Here is a 19,123-nt window from a genome sequence, read left to right on the forward strand (position 1 = left end):
AACCCCAGCACTTAAGGTCAGGTAGAGAAAAGCACTGTGCATGAGATTCACGAGAGGCCAAAAGAAAGTGGGTCATGAAAATTAAAGAAGAGTTTCAGGAAGAAGGGAGTGGTCAACAGTGATCAATGCTGTCAAGTCTGAGAACAAGAGGTCAAACATGAACAAGTGAGCAAGAATGCAGGTCAAGTAAGAGAATAACAAAGTAAGTTTGGATTGAACAAAGCAGGACATTGTTGACGACCCTGGTGGATGAGGTTACAGTAAATTGACAGAAGCAGAAGCAAAAACAGCAGGTTGTATGAAACGGGGAGGGAGGAAAGAAGATAGTAGCCAGATGGCCTTTTTTTTTCCTTGAGAGTTGCGAAGGAATTAGTTTTTGTTGTTGCTTTGTTTTGTTTTGGAAGAAAGGAGAGATTTGAGGATGTTTAGAGGCTAGATAGGAGGCGTTGGAAATGAAGCAGGAAGGTATGGAAAGGAGGGAGTGGGAGAGGATGAGGCCCAGAGCCCAGGTGGAAGGTTCAGCTTTGGTTATGTATTTAAGGAAAAGATATCAGATAGGTGGTCATGATGAAGTTTATCAGGAGGAGGGAGGAGGCTGAGAAGGTTCATGTCTGTGGTATTATCAGTGAGCAATGAAAAATGTCAAAGACCATTTGAGGGTTTACATCCCTAGAAAGGGTCCAAAGATAATGTCCTCCCTGTCTACCCATGACATCCCAGCGACTTCATTGCTACTCGGCTTTCAAGACCCAGCACAGACATACCTTCCGAGAAGACTACTGGGAAGGCCCCAGGCAGATGGAAATCTCCCTCCTGCCCAGACTATGACAGCACTTTGTACGAATCACACTCCTCACTTCCTGCGCTTGGGACATGGCTCAACCTCTTGGATCTCTCTACCTGCTGCAGGGCCTCCCACCAGTGTGAGCAGTAAGGACAGCCTAAAGGATGAAGATGGCTCTGGGCTGAGCAGCACAGAGTGCGCACGCCGGCACCACGGGATGCTCTAGGAATCTGAAGCATAGGGAGCATTCATACACCGGGGGTGATGTGGGAGACTTTATGGAAGAAATGGCATTGGAGTTGGGTTTTAAGGGTTGAACTTCTATGGATAAAGATAGGGGAAAAGGATGGAAAAAGTATTTCAAGTGGAGAGAATTATAATAGCGAAGCCACTTTAAAAGCATGTTGAAAGAACCCCACATTGTTCAATTGGCTAGAGAAGGTACAACAACAATAATGAAGATAATCCCTGCTAATATCTACTGAGCACTTAACCATGTCGTCAGGCACTCGACTAAGCATTTTACCTACATTATCTCATTTAACCCTCACAACCACCCCTGATGCAGATATTAGTAATATCTTCATTCAGCATATTAGGAAACAGGGGCACAGAGATGGGATGGACTTCCCGACGCTAGTCAGCTGGTGAGAAGGTAGAACCTGGAATGAAACTGGGTAGTCTGCCTCTAGAGCTTGCCCCCTTCCACACATCTGAATACCAGATCCACCAATGGGTTTTAGATGGCCCATGAGTCCTGTGAAACTATGAAAAATTTTGTGTATGTGCATTTTTCTGGGGAAAGGGTTCTGTGATTTTCACCAAATTTTCAAAGGGGTTTATAACCCAAAAAGGGTTAAGAACCATGGGTATATGAAATCCTGTGCTGTATGGTAGGACATGGACACGTAGGCTCCAAGTAGAGAAGACTGAATGTACACTGAGGGTCTGGAAGAGGCCATGAGGACAATAGAAGGTAACAAAAATACTGAGCTGTGAGCTGTATCATTGCAAGAGTATTTTGGCAGATTACTAACATATGCAAAGTAAGACCGGGCTTTATTGAATACATGGATGTCGGAGAGGGGAGAAGAATGAGAAGTCAACAATGGGATTTTTCTGAAAGCAAATCACTAAAAAATGAATGAGATAGTCTGAATCTCAAATTGTTCAAACATGAATGTGCTTTTCTGACTTCCCACCTCTCTCAAAATGAAACTCCCAAGGTTGGTTGTATTTCAACTGCAACATATATAATAAGATTTACATTTAAAGGATTCTTAAAAATACCATTATACATTTTGTTCAGAATTTCCCTACTTATCTCCTTTGTATAGACAGGAGGTCCATAAAATGAAGGAAATGAATTCAATCTTGAAAAGAATCTCATTTAAGGCAATCTTACGTTTAACATAGGTCTTTGAAAGGAGAACATTTTTTTTTTTAATGGCAGTTTTAATCTGGTCCAATTCTACTGATCTCAAACACCAACCTTGACCCTGTATGCACATGTAGCAGCCCCTACTTCGCTAGCGGCTACTACCTATGGCTGACTGTATTTTTCAAGATGTTTGCAAGAGAATTTCCCATCTCACTTATGCTGTGATGTTGAAACTCCTCCCACAGGGGGCCAATGCCCCCCCACCCCCCTTGCTTGAATCTGGATGAAAGTGCTGCCTTATGACTTCTGAGGCTAGATCATAAAGGGCAATACAGCTTCCACCTGGTTCTCCTGGGACACTTGTTCTTGGGACTCAGCTACCATGTTGTGAGGAAGGCCAAGCCACATGGAAAAGGCCATTTGTAGGTGGTATGGCTGACGGCCCCTGCTGAGGTACTTGCCAACAGACTGTATCCATGGCCTTGAAGAAGCCTTCAAGATCACTCTAGCCCCAGCTTCTGTCTGCCTGCAAAACCACATGAGATCCCAAATAAGCAGCACCTAACTGAGCCTGGTCAACCTTCAGAACCATAGAGATCATAATAAAATGACTATTATTTTAAGTCACTAAACATGAGGTGATTCGTGATGAATCAATATATAACTGGAATATATTTTCTAATATATAATTGGAATGCCTTCCGGGTATCTGCGCTTTACTCCTCAATCCACTGCAGCATGGCTACTGTCCCCACCATTCTAGTATGGTTCCTGTGGCAGCTCGCCAACATCAGAGATCCCCTAATTGCTGAATATAATGGTGACTTCCCATTCTTTAACTCACTTCACCTTTCTGTACCTTTTGACCCTGTCATACAGCCCCACCTTCTTCAGTTTCCACTCCCTTGCCTTTAGTGATATCTCTCTCCCCGATTCTCCAATGACACATGGATCACTTCTGTCAGCTGCTTAAACACTGTGTTCCCCAGGATTCCATCTTCTCAATCTACAGGTTCTCTGAGAGCCACACACTTAGGTTTAATTCCATTTATATGCTTGATATCCAAGTAGGGAACTATGGCCTGACTTTTCCTCCCAGCTCAGGCATATATTCATTTACTCATTCAACAGATGTTTACTGCATGCCAGGCAGTGGGACAATACATACAAGGACCCTAGTTTATGTTCTTGTAAGTATGCCAGAAATAAGCAAATAATTATAGATTACAAATAAAATAATTACAGATCATGATCTACTGGGTGAAGATAGCATATTGAACACATGCATTTAAAATCACTTCCTTCCAAAACCTCAATTTTGTCTTCTATTTTAAGGACATAGAGTTCAAAAAACCAGAGCGAGTGGGAGAAGTGACAGCAATAGATTTTTGAATTCTAGAAAGCAGATCAACAGTAAAAATGACTTGACTGACTCAAGGGAAAGCCAAGAACAATTCTTAAAAGGCTTAGGAATTGACAGCCTCAAGCACCTCCAGGAGTGGGGAGCAAAAGGAGTGGCTGAAATAAGGAAGATTGTTTAAAGGCTGATGAGAAGCAACTTGATCTCCAAATCCCTGTCCCCTGCGTGCTACTGGGTGACTGCCCCTCCCCCACCACGGTAGCTATCTATAGATTTATTCCCTGAGAAGGATTTCTGGACTGGGATGTCTTTAGACAGAGAAAGGTAGAGATATCATTACTGAAAATAGGGGCATTAAGTGAATGATGCAAACTAATGTTGAGATTTAGCTCCTAGCCCTAATTCCTCCAGGAATTCAGCTAGGCTTTTACTCTCAGGAGAATGAGGGAATTCTCTGAGGAAAATCACCAACCTAAGAGAAAAGAGCTGAAGGTGTAGATTTGGGAGGATAGTCGCCCAAATCATGGCCCAGTGAGATCTTCCTGTAATTAGGCTCACCATCAGCAAGCCCCTCTCAGATAAACAGATCCCAATCACCTGTTTAAGTTTCTAACTCAAAAACATAAATTAATAATTTAGGATTAAAAGAAGCCTCAGAACATTGCTGTGAATTTTGGGGGCACACAAAGCCCTAATCTCCAGTGTAACTGTATTTGGAGACAGGGCCTTTAGGAGGTAATTAAGGTTAAAGAAGATCATAAGGATGGGGCACAAGTGTAATAGGATTAGTGTCCTTACAAAAAGAGACACCAAAGAGCTTCCCCCTCTTTACAAGTACACACAGAAAGAAATCTAGGAATACACAATGAGAAGGCAGCCATCTGCAAGGCAAGAGAGACCTCTCACCAGAAACTAAACTGGCCAGCACCTTGATCTTGAACTTTCCAGTACTCCAAAACTGCCTGCCAGAAATAAATTTGTTGTTTAAGCAACCCAGTCTGTGACATTTTGTTATGGCAGCCTGAGTTAACTAATACTAATCTCCAACAAAACAAAAAGAAAAATAGCAATAGGAAGGAAATAGACTATGCAGGGGGAAAAAAATATTTCAAAAAACTATCATTAGAGAAACGAAAACACACATACACAAAAACTTGTCCATGAATATTCATAGTAGCATCATTCATTACAGCACCAAAGTAGAAACAACCCAAATGTCCATCAGAAAGAACAAATAAAATATGTATATCTATGTCAAGGAATATCATTCAGCAGTAGAAAGGAATGAAGTACGAAGACATGATATAACATTATAATTTAAAACATTATTCTAAGTTAATTAAAGAAGCCAGTCACAAAAGACCACATTTTGCATGACTCATTTATATGAAATGTAGACAACAGGCAAATATAGAGACAAAGCAGATTAGTGATTGTCAAGACTAGATAGGGGAGACAATGGGAAAATTGGGGAATGATAGCTAAAGGTTACAGAATTTTTTTGGTATAATGAAAATGTTCTTTTTGGTGTAATGAAAATTAGTGATGATTGCACAACTCTGTGATATATTAAAACCACTGAATTGTATACTTTAGATGGGTGAATTATATCTCATAATGCTGTTAGTAAAAACATTAAAATTTAACAAGTAACAAAAATTAAAAAAAAAAACTTTTGCTCTACAAGCAGACCAAGTACTTATGTAAGAGTTGAAAGAAAAGAATTAGGGTGCCTGGGTGGCTCAGTTGGTTAAGCGACTGCCTTCGGCTCAGGTCATGATCCTGGAGTCCTGGGATCGAGTTCCGCATCGGGCTCCCTGCTCAGCGGGGAGTCTGCTTCTCCCTCTGACCCTCCCCCCACTCAATGCTCCCTCTATCTCATTCTCTCTCTCAAATAAATAAATAAAATCTTTAAAAAAAAAAAAGCAATCCTTGCTACCTTAAAAAAAAAAAGAAAAGAATTAAGTTGACCTATATTTGTCTAACATGGAAAGATCTCCAAGACTTAGTGTTAAGTACAAAGAGCAAGCCAAAAAGCCATATATATAATGTTATAACATTTGGGTAAAAGAAAAGCACAAAATAAAACTCTCTCTACACATACAAGTGCGCACATACACACACACAAATGCACAGAGAACATTTTGGAAAAGATAACTGGAAACAAATGATAAATAGTGATGTAGGAAAATTTTCCTACATTGTTTATAAAAGTTTAGAAATAGTATAGAATAAAAATAAAGGTAGATAGGAACTCCAAGAAAAACAAAAAGTAGTAAGAAAGAAAATGTAACTGTAACGATCACTGCTTTGGCAATAATCAATATTTACACAGTCACAAGCAAACACACAAAACAACAGTAAAAAAATCCAATTAGAAATTAGGCAAAAGATACAAAGAGATATTTTTTTGAAGAAGATATATGTATGGCAAATAAGCACATGAAAAAATTTAAGATGTTCAACCTCGGTATCCATTGGGGAAATACAAGTTCAGACCATTATGAGATGTCACAGTGTACCTATTAAAACAACTAAAATAGGGGCGTCTGGGTGGCTCAGTTAAGCGTCCAACTCTTGATTCTGGCTTGGGTCATGATCCCAGGGTCATCAGATCAAGCCCCACATTGGGCTCTGTGCTGGGCGTGGAGCCTGCTTGAGATTCTCTCTTCCTCTACCTCTGCCCCTCCCTCCCCCCTCCTCACTCCCTCTCTAAAAACAAACACAAAAAAAACCCCACAAAAAACACAAAAACTCAACTAAAATAAAAATACTGACAGTACCAGATGTTGCCAAGAATGTGCAAAAATTCATCTCTCATTCACTGGTGATGAGAATGTAAAATGGTACAGTCACTCTGGAAAATAGTTTGGCAGTTTCTAAAAAACTAAATGTAAGCTCACATACAACCCAGCAACTACACCCCCAGGCATCTATCCCAGAGAAATGAAAATTGACATCCATACAAACAGCTGTACCCAAAAGTTCATATCTTTATTCATAATAGCCTCAAACTGAAAACAACCAAAATATCCTATAATAGTTGAATGGTTAAACAAACTGTTATACATACATACCGCAGAATACTAATCAGCAATAAAAGGAATGAACTATTGCTATAGGCAACAACTTGAATGTGTCTCAAGGACATTATTCTGAGTGAAAAAAGCCAATCTCAAAAGGTCACATATCATGTGATTCCATTTATGTAACATTTCCAAATGACAAAATTACAGAAATGGAGAACACATTAGTGATTGCCAGGGGTTAGGATGGTGAGGCAGAGGAAAGTGGAAATGACTAGGAAGGGGTAGTACGAGGGAGATATTTCTGGTGATGGAATAGTTCTGTATTTTGATTATAAATCTAAACACATGCAATCTTGATTATATTAAATCTACACATGTGAAAAAATAGCCTAGAATTATACACACATTTTACAAATGTCAATCTGTACAAATGTATGGCTTTGATATTGTATTATACTTACATAAAATATAATCAATGGGGGAAACTGGGTGAAGGTCCATGGGACTGTACTATTTTTGCAACTTCCTGTGAATCTACAGTTATTTCAAAATAAAATGTGTTTTTTTTTTTTAAAGATTTTATTTATTTATTTGACAGAGACAGACACAAGAGAAGGAACACAAGCAGGGGGAGTGGGAGAGGGAGAAGCAGGCTTCCCGCAGAGCAGGGAGCCTGATGCAGGGCTCGATTCCAGGACCCTGGGATCATGACCTGAACTGAAGGTAGACGCTTAACGACTGAGCCACCCAGGTGCCCCATCAAAATAAAGTTTTTTTAAAAGGACATCAGAGTCCAAAACAGAGGTCTTAAGAATTAAAAACACAGGGGCGCCTGGGTGGCTCAGTTGGTTAAGCAACTGCCTTCAGCTCAGGTCATGATCCTGGAGCCCCAGGATGGAGTCCCGGATCAGGCTCCCTGCTCAGTGGGAAGCCTGCTTCTCCCTCTGACCCTACCCCCTCTCGTGCACTCTCTCTCTCACTCTCTCTCTCTGTCTCTCGCAAATAAATAAAATCTTAAAAAAAAAAAAGAATTAAAAACACAACAGCAGAAATTAAATAGGATTAGAAGATAAAGTTAAACAAATCTCCAAAAGAGAGCAAAAAGACAAAGATGTGGAAAACAGGAAATAAAGTTTAAGAAAATTAGAGAACCAGTCTTATAGAAGCAACATGAAAATAATGAATTAAAGAAAAAGAGGATGGAGAAAATAGGAAGGAGAAGTCAACAACAAAATTTCACAGAATAGAAAGACATGAATTTCTGGTGCCCACCAAAATGAGTGAAAAGAGACCCATAGCAAGGAATATCTTTATGAAACACAACACTGGTAACATAGAGAAGATTCTACAAGCTTCTAAAAAGGAAAAATCAAGTCAAGTACAAAGGTACAGCATGGCTTTGGACTTCACGGCAACACTGGATGCTAGAAAACTATAATGCAATGTTTTCAAAACGCTGATGGTTTCCAACCAAGAATTCTATACTCCACCAAACTTGCAGGGAAATAAATGTGAAGGCAGAATAACAGCATTTTCAGACATGCCTAACATTTTAGATATAAATAAAAAAGTTATTTCTCATGCACTCTTTTTCAAGAAATTACTGGAAAATATGCTCCACTAACACAAGAAAGTTGGACATCTTCCTCTAGGACACAAATGTGTGACCACACAGAGCATCCCAGCTCCTAGCCCCCTATACTCCTCTTTCTCCCTCATTCCTGATCTCATTAATGACATGGGCACTGATGAGTAGCCCAAGCTGGGAAACTAAGTCATCCATTCCAATCTCATTTCTCAAAGCTAATCATGAAGTCTTAATGATTTAATTACCTAAATATTTCTCATTTCTGTCCCATGTTCCATGACCTTCCTTTAGGTCTATATCGTAAATACCACCTACCCAATCTGCCTACCTCCAGTCCTGGCCTCCTCCTTTCTCCACAACGTGGCTACAGCCCTCTGCCTAAAATGCAAATCTGACCACATCACTCGGTTACTTAAAACTCCTCAAAAGCTTCTTAAATTCAGACCAGCAGGCAAGATAAATATGTGACAAATTGCCACTCTCCACACCTACCTCCCCCACCTTCATGGTAGAGATTGTATTTGATCATGGTACTCTCCTGCAGAGCCTCACAATTTTCCTCAACACAGCACATAGACATCCACCATGAAATGAAATAATTTGCAACTCCTGTTCGGTATAAAGGCCAAGTACTTTAGCAAGGCACAGAAGGCCCTTCCAGGCTTTACTCCAGCTTCTCTAGAGGGAACTGTCCACTCCCACGTTTCACACCTCCTCATCTTTGCTCTTGCTATTCTCTACTTGAGATGCTTCCTCACCTGGCTACCCACCTTGCCATTTCAGGCCATCTCCAGGACCCTTCCCTCACTTCCTTGAGTCCAATCTTTCCTCTGTGCTCTCTCAACTTGTCCCCCAACCACATCGCATTCAAATTCTGTTTCCAAGTCTCCCTCACTAGACTGAATTTATTAAAGGACAAATGCCTTGTCTTACTCTCTTTGTATTTCTAGCACGGACTGCAGTGTAAGAGTCCAATAAACATTTGTTGAAATTAATTGCCACAAATGCAGCAGGGCCCTAGGGGTGAAACAGACAAGAAAGGAAATGGTCCTACAGGGAAGAGGGTAAACTAAGGTCATATTTTGCGTCCTTTCCAAATGGCTTGATCTGCTTATTCCCACTCTTCCTGTGTCCCCATAATCAGAAATGATGGCTCCTTTTGATTTTGCTCCTTTAGTGTTCGGGGCGTTCATGCATATGTTCGTTATATTGTGTAACTGCCACGCCTAGACTGTAAGCCCTTTGAGGGAAGGGGCTGTGTCTTCGTGCACTTGGCTCCTCTGGGCGACAAATGCCAGGCCACAGCGAGCATGTGCGGGAGAGTGGCCTCTCACCACCGGACAACGGCCTCGGCTCCGAGGCCCCCAGGCCCGCCCCGCCTCCCTCCGCTCTCCAGACCCCTCCTCACGCCGGCCGCTTCCCGCCTTCCGGCCGGCGGAAGTCGCTAGCTGCTCTTCCCTGCCCACGTGGAGCCTTTTCCGGTGCGCCCGCCCCCTCCGGCTCTCGGATCCGGACCTGGCCCTCACCTCAGGATTCCCAATGTGCCTCCGGACAGACATATTTCCTCCAACCGACCACGCGGGGTTTCTAGCCTCACCGGTAGCCTCTAACCCTAGCTTCCTACCCCCACAACCTCTCTCGGCCGCCTCTTTACAACCTCTACTCCGATTGGTCTCCCTTCTCCGGCTAGCCAATGGAGGCCCTTTTTACTCTCTCATTGTAGGGTCAAGGGAGAGCGAGACGCCGCTCAATGGTTGCCACAGGCAACGGGGGGACGCCAGCTGCCGAGGCCTTTTGTGCTCTCGGCAGGGCCCGGCAGGCTGCTGCCGGAGCGCGGGAAGAGGGGCGCGGGGGAAGGGCAGGCTAGCGCCTGCGCGTGAGCCGATGCGCGGAGCCCAGGGAGGGGGAAGGGCCGGAGAGCAGGAGGCGGTGGAGGGGGACTTCAAGGGGGAAACAGGTCTTTCTAGCTAATGTTCAGGCACGTATATGACACAGGGGGCACCCTCCCCTGCTAAGGCCATCTTAAGCAAACATCTGGGCTACTTCTACAATAGGGTAAAGATGCGAGACAGGGTGGTTCAGCAAGAATGGGAATTTGTAGTTTATTATTTTCGGGTTAAGTTAATATGCAAATTATGCAAAATATCATGGGTAAGTACAGTAATTATTGTAGCTTTAAAAGCTTTTTAGCTAGCTAGAGAACGGCAGCCTTAATTGCAAAGCGCACACACTATTCTGTGATTCATCATTCATTTAACAAATATTTAATAAGCACCTTATGAGAAAAGCTGCAGTAGGTTTTGTGGAGGATGGGAGGATGACTAAGATCCAGTCCCGTTGTCATGGAAACCATTGTGACTCCTGCCATCAGCTGCCACCTGTTCTTATTCCAGATCTGAAAATTAAGTCCTAGCACCTTTACAAGACGATCACACACACAGTTTGACTTTGGCTCCAAAATGTCCCACCAAATTCATCAAAATTTACTTTTACATGGGAGAACAACACAATAACCCTTTGTCCTTTGGTCTAAGTTGTTTTTCCAGGAATGGAGAAAGGTTACTCTGAACTGGTCATATTCACTGGCTCTCTACTTGTGAATAATAGCATGTAGCTGAGCTACTTCAGGGTCTGTGCGGATGACCCATTCAACAAAATGGCCTCACATGCCCTTGTCCTCTCAGACACTTCAGCATCCCCCCCAGAGGGCCACACCTTAAATAGTGTTGCTTGACCTCCAGGAGCTGAAACTGGCCACAGCTGTCTCTTGCACATTACATTCATGCCTACTGAGTTTGTCTGAATTTCTCTAGTGTTCTCCAGTCCTTTAATCCCTCTAAAATTCCCAGTTTTCACCCCCTCCACTAGAATGAGGAGGAGTTTAGGGGCAGCAAAAAATGGGAAGAGGCTTGTGGACACATTGCTACTTAGAACGAATGCTTACTGGTGTGGTGTGGAGGTTGGGTGGTGATGGAGATTATGGGTAGAATAAATAGAAGAAAGAGGAGAGAGTGAGAATAAGAGACTAAACTAAAAGGTGATAAGAGACTAAACTAAAAGGTGATAAAAAGAGAAAAAGAGTCTTCGAGACATTTGTAGGTTAAAGGAACGTTATATACATGCAAAGAAGTAAGGAGTGCAAAGAATTGGAAGGCATCACGGATGGCTATAATTTTTCCAACTTGGGGGACCAAGTAGATGAGTGATAATGCATGAATCAAGTTAAAGAACAATGGAGGTCAATAAAAAGAACAGAAAGTACAAGACCCAAAAGCCTATTGGAGTAGGAAGCTCAACTTCTGTTCTTCAATGTTTGGGCTCACTTCTCTGTATGGTCATCTCCCTTTTTCCCCCAGAGAGTATGGGAATATCAGGTTTATTTGTCTCAGTACTCATTTTGATTATCAAATTTGGGCTGCATGTAAAGCATGCAGAGATTATAGAAATGTGGGTTCTTGGGTCCAGTCATCAGAGATGCTGATTCTGTGTCTAGGGTGAGGGTTTAGGATTTTAAATACATGTTCTCCCACTCCTACTCCTTGATTCTGATGCACGGAGTCCAAGGGCCACACCTTGAGAGGCTCTGCTGTAGAAGAACCTCTCATTTTGCCTCAATGGAATCCTTAGAAAGCTTAAAGCTATAAATCAAAAGGCTTTTAACATGATGAATTTCCCTTAAAGATTCCTTTTGGTTATATAGCAAAACTGCATCATAATCAAAGCAAGGTGCTTACTGCTTATATGAAAAATAGGTAAGTGTCATAAAAAGATAATTTATAGAAAAAAGCATTTAATAAACATATGAAGAAACGTCCAATTAATAATGAGAGAAATATAAAACCGTGCAGCTAGATCTCATTTTTCAACTAACAAATGGACAAAAGTTTTTGTTTTTCTCTTTTTTAAATGATAATGCTCAGTATTGGCTAATGCATGAAACAAGCATGCTTATACACTGTTAGTGTGACTATAAAGAAGTGTAACCATTTTGAAAAGTAATTTGAGAGTGGGTATCGAGAACCTCTCAAATCTTAATATTCTAAAAATTTCTTCTAAGGAAATAATCAGAGAGATACACAAAGGTTATACCCACAGATATTTACTAGAATCTTTTTAAAATGATGAAAAGTTGAAACAACTTAATTGATCATCAGTTAAAAAATGATTAAGTGAGGGCATATCCATAAAAAAGTAATATTATGAAACCATTAAAAAGTAAGTTTCAAGAAATAATTAAGGCAATGGAGAACTGTTCTTGATACAGTAAAAGAGAAGAGCTGGAAACACTTTTTTACTTAATATAATCCTGATTTGGGTGGAGAAACATACAGGTATCCACAGAAAAAAACTGAAAAAAAAATTTTAAATGTAAGCCATCTCTGGATGATGGAATGTGGATTTTTAAAATTCTTTGTACTTCTGTGTATTTTGCAGATTTCCTTCAGTGACTATGAATTAATTTTATACTTTAATAAAAACCTTCTCCTTCTAAGACACAAAAAAAAGCCTGATTCTGATTTCAGCCTGAAAATGGTCTGTGGCTTTTGTCTGGGCCGTTTTAGACCTGAGCTGAATTCTGTGTAATTCTGCTCTGTGAAGTGCTCTAGCTCTCCTGTTCTTGGCAGTAAAAGACCCTCCAGGCACTTGAGTGAGATCCTTGCAATCAGAGTCGTGATTGCTAAGAGGTTCAAGCTTTGTTTGTAAGAGAAGAAGTTCTGATTCTTTTCTTTAAAAGTTCCTACTTCCACTGATTAATCTTATTTTTCATGAAGTTAGAAGTGCTCTTGTGAACTTCCATTTGTTTGATGTCTTCTTTTTTAACCCTGTAGGTGTTCCAAAAAGCTTTTAGTCTCGGCAGACTTGGTGGGAGCCCCAGAGAGGTTAAGTGTGGCTGGCTTACTGAGGAGTTCATGTTTTAGGTGCTGCTGTGCTTGGTCCGTCCCTTCCCCCCAGCCTCCCTTCCTGGGAAACGATGTGGGCATTTAGGTGTTGCAGTCTGATTTTTCTCCTGAGCCTAAAACCCTCTGGACCCATCTTCAGCCTGAATCTGGCCTCATGCCATCCAACTGCTTCTCCCTTCCCCTCCCCCTCAGCTCTCAGCCTTCTTTGCTGATAGAGCCCAACACCTTCCCCTCAGATCTGTCTCATGACATTGCTTCTCAGATATGGGCCTTAGCTCCCTTCCTTGGCTTCATTTACTTTTGTGCCCTAAATAAAGGACTTCTAGGAGTTTAAGGAAGCAATTCTGCCCAATCCAGTCCAGTCCTGGGGTTCTTTCCCTTTCCCCAGGAAATGGAACTGCACTTGCTGCAGCGAACCCACAGATCCACAGGCCCCACCCTGTGAGAAAGTCCCTGAAGTCCTGGTAACAGTTTAGTGTTGCTCTGCCTGGTGGTAGAATGTGCCCAAGGGAGTAGCACACCAGCCTCTGAGTGGAGGGCTGACGCTTGCCTGTGTCCAGCTTAGGCCAGAGTTGAAGTGCTTGGCCTGGGCCCAGAGGTGTCGGCCATCCCTCTGGCCCCTCCCAGGAAAGTAATACCCACCTCTCAGGATTTCTTTGGGATTGCTTTCTGGTGAAACAAAAAATTGGCATCCTGGTTTTGCTTACATGATAGAGTTGGCATTCCCACATGTGGAGTTCTGCAGTCACTTCCAAGAGCCACCTAGGATGCCAAGCTGTTGTAGGAAGGATGTATGATGTCCCCTCCCAGGCAGATCTAAGATTTCCTTTACCCACTGTGATCCTATCCAGGGCATTCGGTTGTCACATGCCATGTTCTGCTTCTGTCTTAGGATTTATATGGAACAATACTCTGCCACAGCTCTAGTTCCAAGAGGGCTGTGAGGAGCCAACCTGGATCTCAGAATGGTCTGCCCCAGGATGGAGGAGTCAGTGGTGAGGTAACCTGTGTTACTCTGGGCATGCCCCATGAAAAGGTCAGTAAATGTGGATCAAGTGTGTCAGATATTCACATTTTTCAGAATAATATAGAAACCCAGGTTTTCATGTGAAATCCATAGGCCACCAATGTACAACCCTGTACTAGACTCTACAAATATAATTCCTACCCTTCATGGTTTTTAAATAATCAAGATCATACTCATTGTTAAAAGACAAACAAACATTAGTGGGAGTTCTGCTTTTATTTAGGATGTAGAAACCTGCAAGAGACATCATTCCTTTCCTATCCATAAGAATGAATAATCTAGGGGTGCCTGGGTGGCTCAGTCGTTAAGCATCTGCCTTCAGCTCAGGTCATGATCCCGGGGTCCTGGGATCGAGCCCCGCATCGGGCTCCCTGCTCAGCAGGAAGCCTGCTTCTCCCTCTCCCACCCCCCCCCCCGCTTGTGTTCCCTCTCTCACTGTGTCTCTCTCTCTGTCAAATAAATAAATAAACTCTTTAAAAAAAAAAAAAAGAGTGAATAATCTACAAAATCCGTACATTTTCTTGAATGTATGGGCTGAGATCACAAGGCAGCCATATAACCAAATGCCATAAAGTGGCAAGCCCTACTGAGGAGAAAAGGGACACACAAACTGTTTCTCATTTGGCACAGCATCGGAGAAAAGGTGAGTGCCATAGATGTGAAATTAAGAAATCAAGCTAAAATTTTCACTAATTCCTAAAGGCTGAATTTGGGCTAGTCAATCAGTTTAGAACAACTGGGAGCCTGTGATGGTTAATTTTATGTGTCAACTTGGCTAGGCACAGTACCCAGATATTTGGTCAAGCACTCTTCTAGATGTTTCTGTGGGTACTTTTTAGATGAGATTAACATTTTTAAAAATTTTTATTTATTTATTTATTTATTTATTTATTTATTTATTTATTTATTTATTTATAGTACGTGTGTGCTCGTGAGCTGGAGGGAGGGGGCAGAAGGGGAGGGAGCGAGAGAATCTCAAGCAGACTCTGCACTGAGCACAGAGCTCAACATGGGGCTTGATCCCACAACCCTGAGATCATGACCTGAGCCAAGATCAAGAGTCAGATGCTGAACCGACTGAGCCAACCCAGGAGCCCAAGAGATGATATTAACATTTAAATCAGTAGACTTTGAATAAAGCAGATTACCCTTTATCATATGGTAGGCCTTATCAATTAGTTGAAGACTTTAAGAGAAAAAGACTGAAATTCTTTGAGGAAGAGGGAATTCTGCCAGCAGATTTGCCTTTAAACTGCAGCTGCAATCTTCCCTGGGTCTCCAGCCTGCTGACCTACTCTGCAGATTTTGGACTTTCCAGTTTCCATTACTGCATGAACCAATTCCTTAAAATAAACGTCTCTTTTCCTCTCTCTCAGATAGATAGATTTATATCTATATCTCTCTATATATTTATGTTGGTTCAGAGTGACAGACACAAGGGAAGTTTATGTTCACTTGCAAGGTCTTCTCCATGGGTGTCATTGGGTGCTCAAAAGAAAGAAGTGAGAGGAAGACAGGAGACCAGAGAGAGCCCCCACCTTGGTGGTGTAGGTTTATAGGAGGTGACTGCCTGCTGCATGAGACAAGCACAAATCACCCATATCTTGTGACCTTTCTCTTATTAAAGCCAAGAAGTCTTAAGCCACTAGGGGAGGGAAAACAGACCCTCTTGTCCCCAGGGTCACCAGGGGAGGGGTAGGAGCAAATCTGTCTGCATCTGGGGGAGGGCAGGAAACCATCCTTCTCCCTCTCAGGAACCTGGAAGATATCTGTTACTTCAGGGGGAAGGATAGAAACAAAAGCTGTTTGCTCTGTGGTTTGGGTGGGCAGAGTGGGGAGGGAGAGAGTGATCATGAAAACCTCTTGGATCTAAGAACCTGCACCAATATGAAGCAGAGGTAGACTACCACTGGGAGAGAAACAGGTACCTGTCTCCTGCCCGAGGCCCACCAATGACACAAGACAGAGTTTGGTTACCGTGGAGGAGGTCAAGGGAGGAGGGGAGTAACATTGAAAAGGTCCTACTCCCCAGACCCAGAAGCACAGGACTTGCCTGAGACTGAGGCTGGACCAGGAGAATCAAGGACCACAATCTGCCTTCCAACACAGCCTAGCAACAAGCAGCAAGCAGTCTATTGCTGAGGAGGCAAGACTGTGGAGAGAAACCCCACTGAGTGGTTCAAATATGCAGGTACTGCTGAAAGCCAATGGTAAAGCAGAGTATTGAGAAAAACCCTCCAGCAACCCATTTCCCACACTAAGCACAAGGTGCACCAAGGGTAAGGATAGCAACAACTAAACTCAAACCAGCTCAACTACTGACTAGATTAACTCACCCCCTTCCCCCCCCCACCCCATAATAGCCTAACAGAAGAGGCAAGCCCACGTCCAGGCATAAACACCATTTACTTCAGTCTCTACTGGGTTCACATATAATGTTCCACATTCAATAACAAATTATGACAATATAAAAAGAAAAGATAAATAGAGGGGGGTGGAGAACTTATCATTGAGAGAAAACAATCAACAGAACCAGATCTCAACAACAAGGATCTATCAGACAGGAACTTCTAAATAACTATGACTAATATATGAAAGGACTAGTGGAAAAAGTGGCAAACATGTATCAACATATGGGGAATTGGGGCAGAAAAATGGAAACTATAAAAAGGAAATGTGAGAGATAAAAAAATACATTAAAGATGAAGAATTCTTGTAGTGTGTTCACCAGCAGACTACATACTGTTGACAAAAGTATGAACTTAAAGATAGTACATTAGAAATCATCCAAAATGAAACACAGAGAAAAAGGTGGGGAAGAAGGGTACAGAAGACAGAATTTTAAAACTGTGGGACAATATCAAGATGACAGACAATAGGGCAAAATAAATATTTTAAAATAAAATGGCCAATAATTTTTTTAAATTAATGAAGGACAACACTACAGCTCAAAGAAGCTCAGAGAATCTCAAGCAACATAAATACACCAAACCAAATCAAAATCAATATAAAATCCACTTATAGACACATCATAGTCAATCTGGTGAAAATCCTTTGATTTTTTCTTCTTTCAAGAGAAAATCTCAAAGACAGCCAGAGAAAAACATTACATACGGAAGAAGAAAGATAAGTTTACACCAAACTTCTTGTCAATAACTATACAAAGTAGAAGACAATAGAGAGACATCAAGTGCAGAAAGGGAAAAAGAAATCTTTTTCTGGAATTCTATACTCTGTAAATATCTTTTAAAATAAATCGTAGTTAAATAACCAATAGTGGAGATAAAATAGATAATAAAAGTACTCAGTTATTTCAAAGAAGGCAGAAAAAAAAAGAATAAAGACGAAATGGGACAAATAGGAAATGCATAGCAAGATGTTAGGTTTAAATCCAACCATATCAATAGTTAAAATAAATATAAATATAAATGGTCTAAACCAGGGGGGTCAATAAACTATGACCCTCAGCTCAAATCTAGCCTGCTGCCTGTTTTTGTAAAATAAGTTTTATGGAATCACAGTCTCATTCACTAATTTAGGTATTGTTCTGACTTCTTTCTTACTACAATGGCAGAGTCAAGCAGCTGCAACAGAGACTGGATGACTTACAAAGCCTAAAATCTTTACTAACTGGCCCTTTACAGAAAATGTTTGCCAACCCCTAGTATGAACACCCCAGTTAAAAGGCAGAGATTATCAGATTAGATAAAGAAAACCAACTATTTGTTATCTACAAGAAAAATACTTTAAATATAAAAATAACCATTGGTTAAAAGTAAATGGATAGAAAAAAACTATACATGCAAACACTAATCAAAACAAAGCTGGACTAGGGAAAGGAAAGTTTGTTCAACAAATGGTGCTGTGAAAACTCGATATCTGTATATGAAAGAGTGAAGCTGAACCTTACACCATATACAAAAATGAACTCAAAATGAATCAAAGACCTAAATGGAAGAGCCCAAACTATAAAACTCTTAGAAGAAAACATGGGGGGATATCTTCATGACATTGGAGTTGGCAGTGATTTCTTAAATATGCCACCAGAAGTTCAGGCAACAAAATAAAAAATAGTAAGTTGGACTTCAAAATTTAAAATGTGCTTTGAAGATCATTGTCAAGAGAGTGAAAAGATAACCTACAGAATGGGAGGAAATATTTGCAAATCATGTATCTGATAAGGAAGTAATATCCAGACTATATAAAGAACTCCTACAACTCAACAACAAAACAAACGATTAAAAAAGGGGCAAAGAGGGCACCTGGGTGGCTCAGTTGGTTAAGCGACTGCCTTCGGCTCAGGTCGTGATCCTGGAGTCCCAGGATCGAGTCCCGCATCGGGCTCCCTGCTCAGCGGGGAGTCTGCTTCTCCCTCTGACCCTCCCCCCTCTCATGCTCTCTCTCTCATTCTCGCTCGCTCTCAAATAAATAAAATCTTTAAAAAAAAAAAAAAATCCTACTTGCTTTAAAAAAAAAAGGGGGGGGGGCAAAGACTTGAATAGACATTTCTCCAAAGAAGATCTACAAGTGGCCAATAAACATCTGAAAAGATGCTCAATGTTATTAGTCATTAGAGAAATGCAAATCAAAACAACAATGAGTTACCACTTCATACCCTAGAATGGCTATTAATTAAAAAAAATAATAAGAAAGAAAGGAAAGAAAACATCTTGGTGAGGACATGGAGAAATTGGAAGTCTTGTGCTGGTGGGAGTGTAAACTGGTGCAGTTGCTGTGGGAAAACAGTGTGGTGGTTCCTCAAAAATGTAAACATAGAGTTACATATGACTCATCAATTCCATTCCTAGATATATATCCAAAGGATTGAAAACAGGGACTCAGAGATATTTGTGTACCGTGTTCATCCCAGCATTATTCACACTAGCCAAGGGTGGAAACAACCCAAGTGTCCATCAGCTAATGAATAGATAAACAAAATATGGTATATACATACTTAAAAATGTTTAAAATGGTATGCTTCCTGCTATGTATATTTTATCACAGTAAACACAAAACAAAGCAAAAGCTGGACTGGCTACATTGATTTTAGACA

The 19,123-nt window shown here is 41.3% G+C and overlaps 1 protein-coding gene across 3 annotated transcripts in view; it reads right to left on the minus strand.

The window, feature by feature from the left end:
- The window catches only part of CEP41 (centrosomal protein 41), a 48,115-nt gene extending 38,337 nt beyond the window's left edge, over positions 1-9,778 (minus strand). For all 3 annotated transcript variants that reach the window (XR_013442876.1, XR_013442875.1, XM_036078377.2), the window contains exon 1: positions 9,669-9,778. Coding sequence is in view for 1 of the 3 variants with exons in the window: in XM_036078377.2 (XP_035934270.1) it covers positions 9,669-9,701 (33 nt within the window). In the remaining 2 variants the exon portion in view is untranslated. The remainder of the gene's footprint in view (positions 1-9,668) is intronic.
- Between the last annotated feature and the right edge of the window lie 9,345 nt (positions 9,779-19,123).

This window comes from Halichoerus grypus, chromosome 12 (genome assembly GCF_964656455.1).
Source record: "Halichoerus grypus chromosome 12, mHalGry1.hap1.1, whole genome shotgun sequence".
Lineage (NCBI taxonomy): Eukaryota > Metazoa > Chordata > Mammalia > Carnivora > Phocidae > Halichoerus > Halichoerus grypus.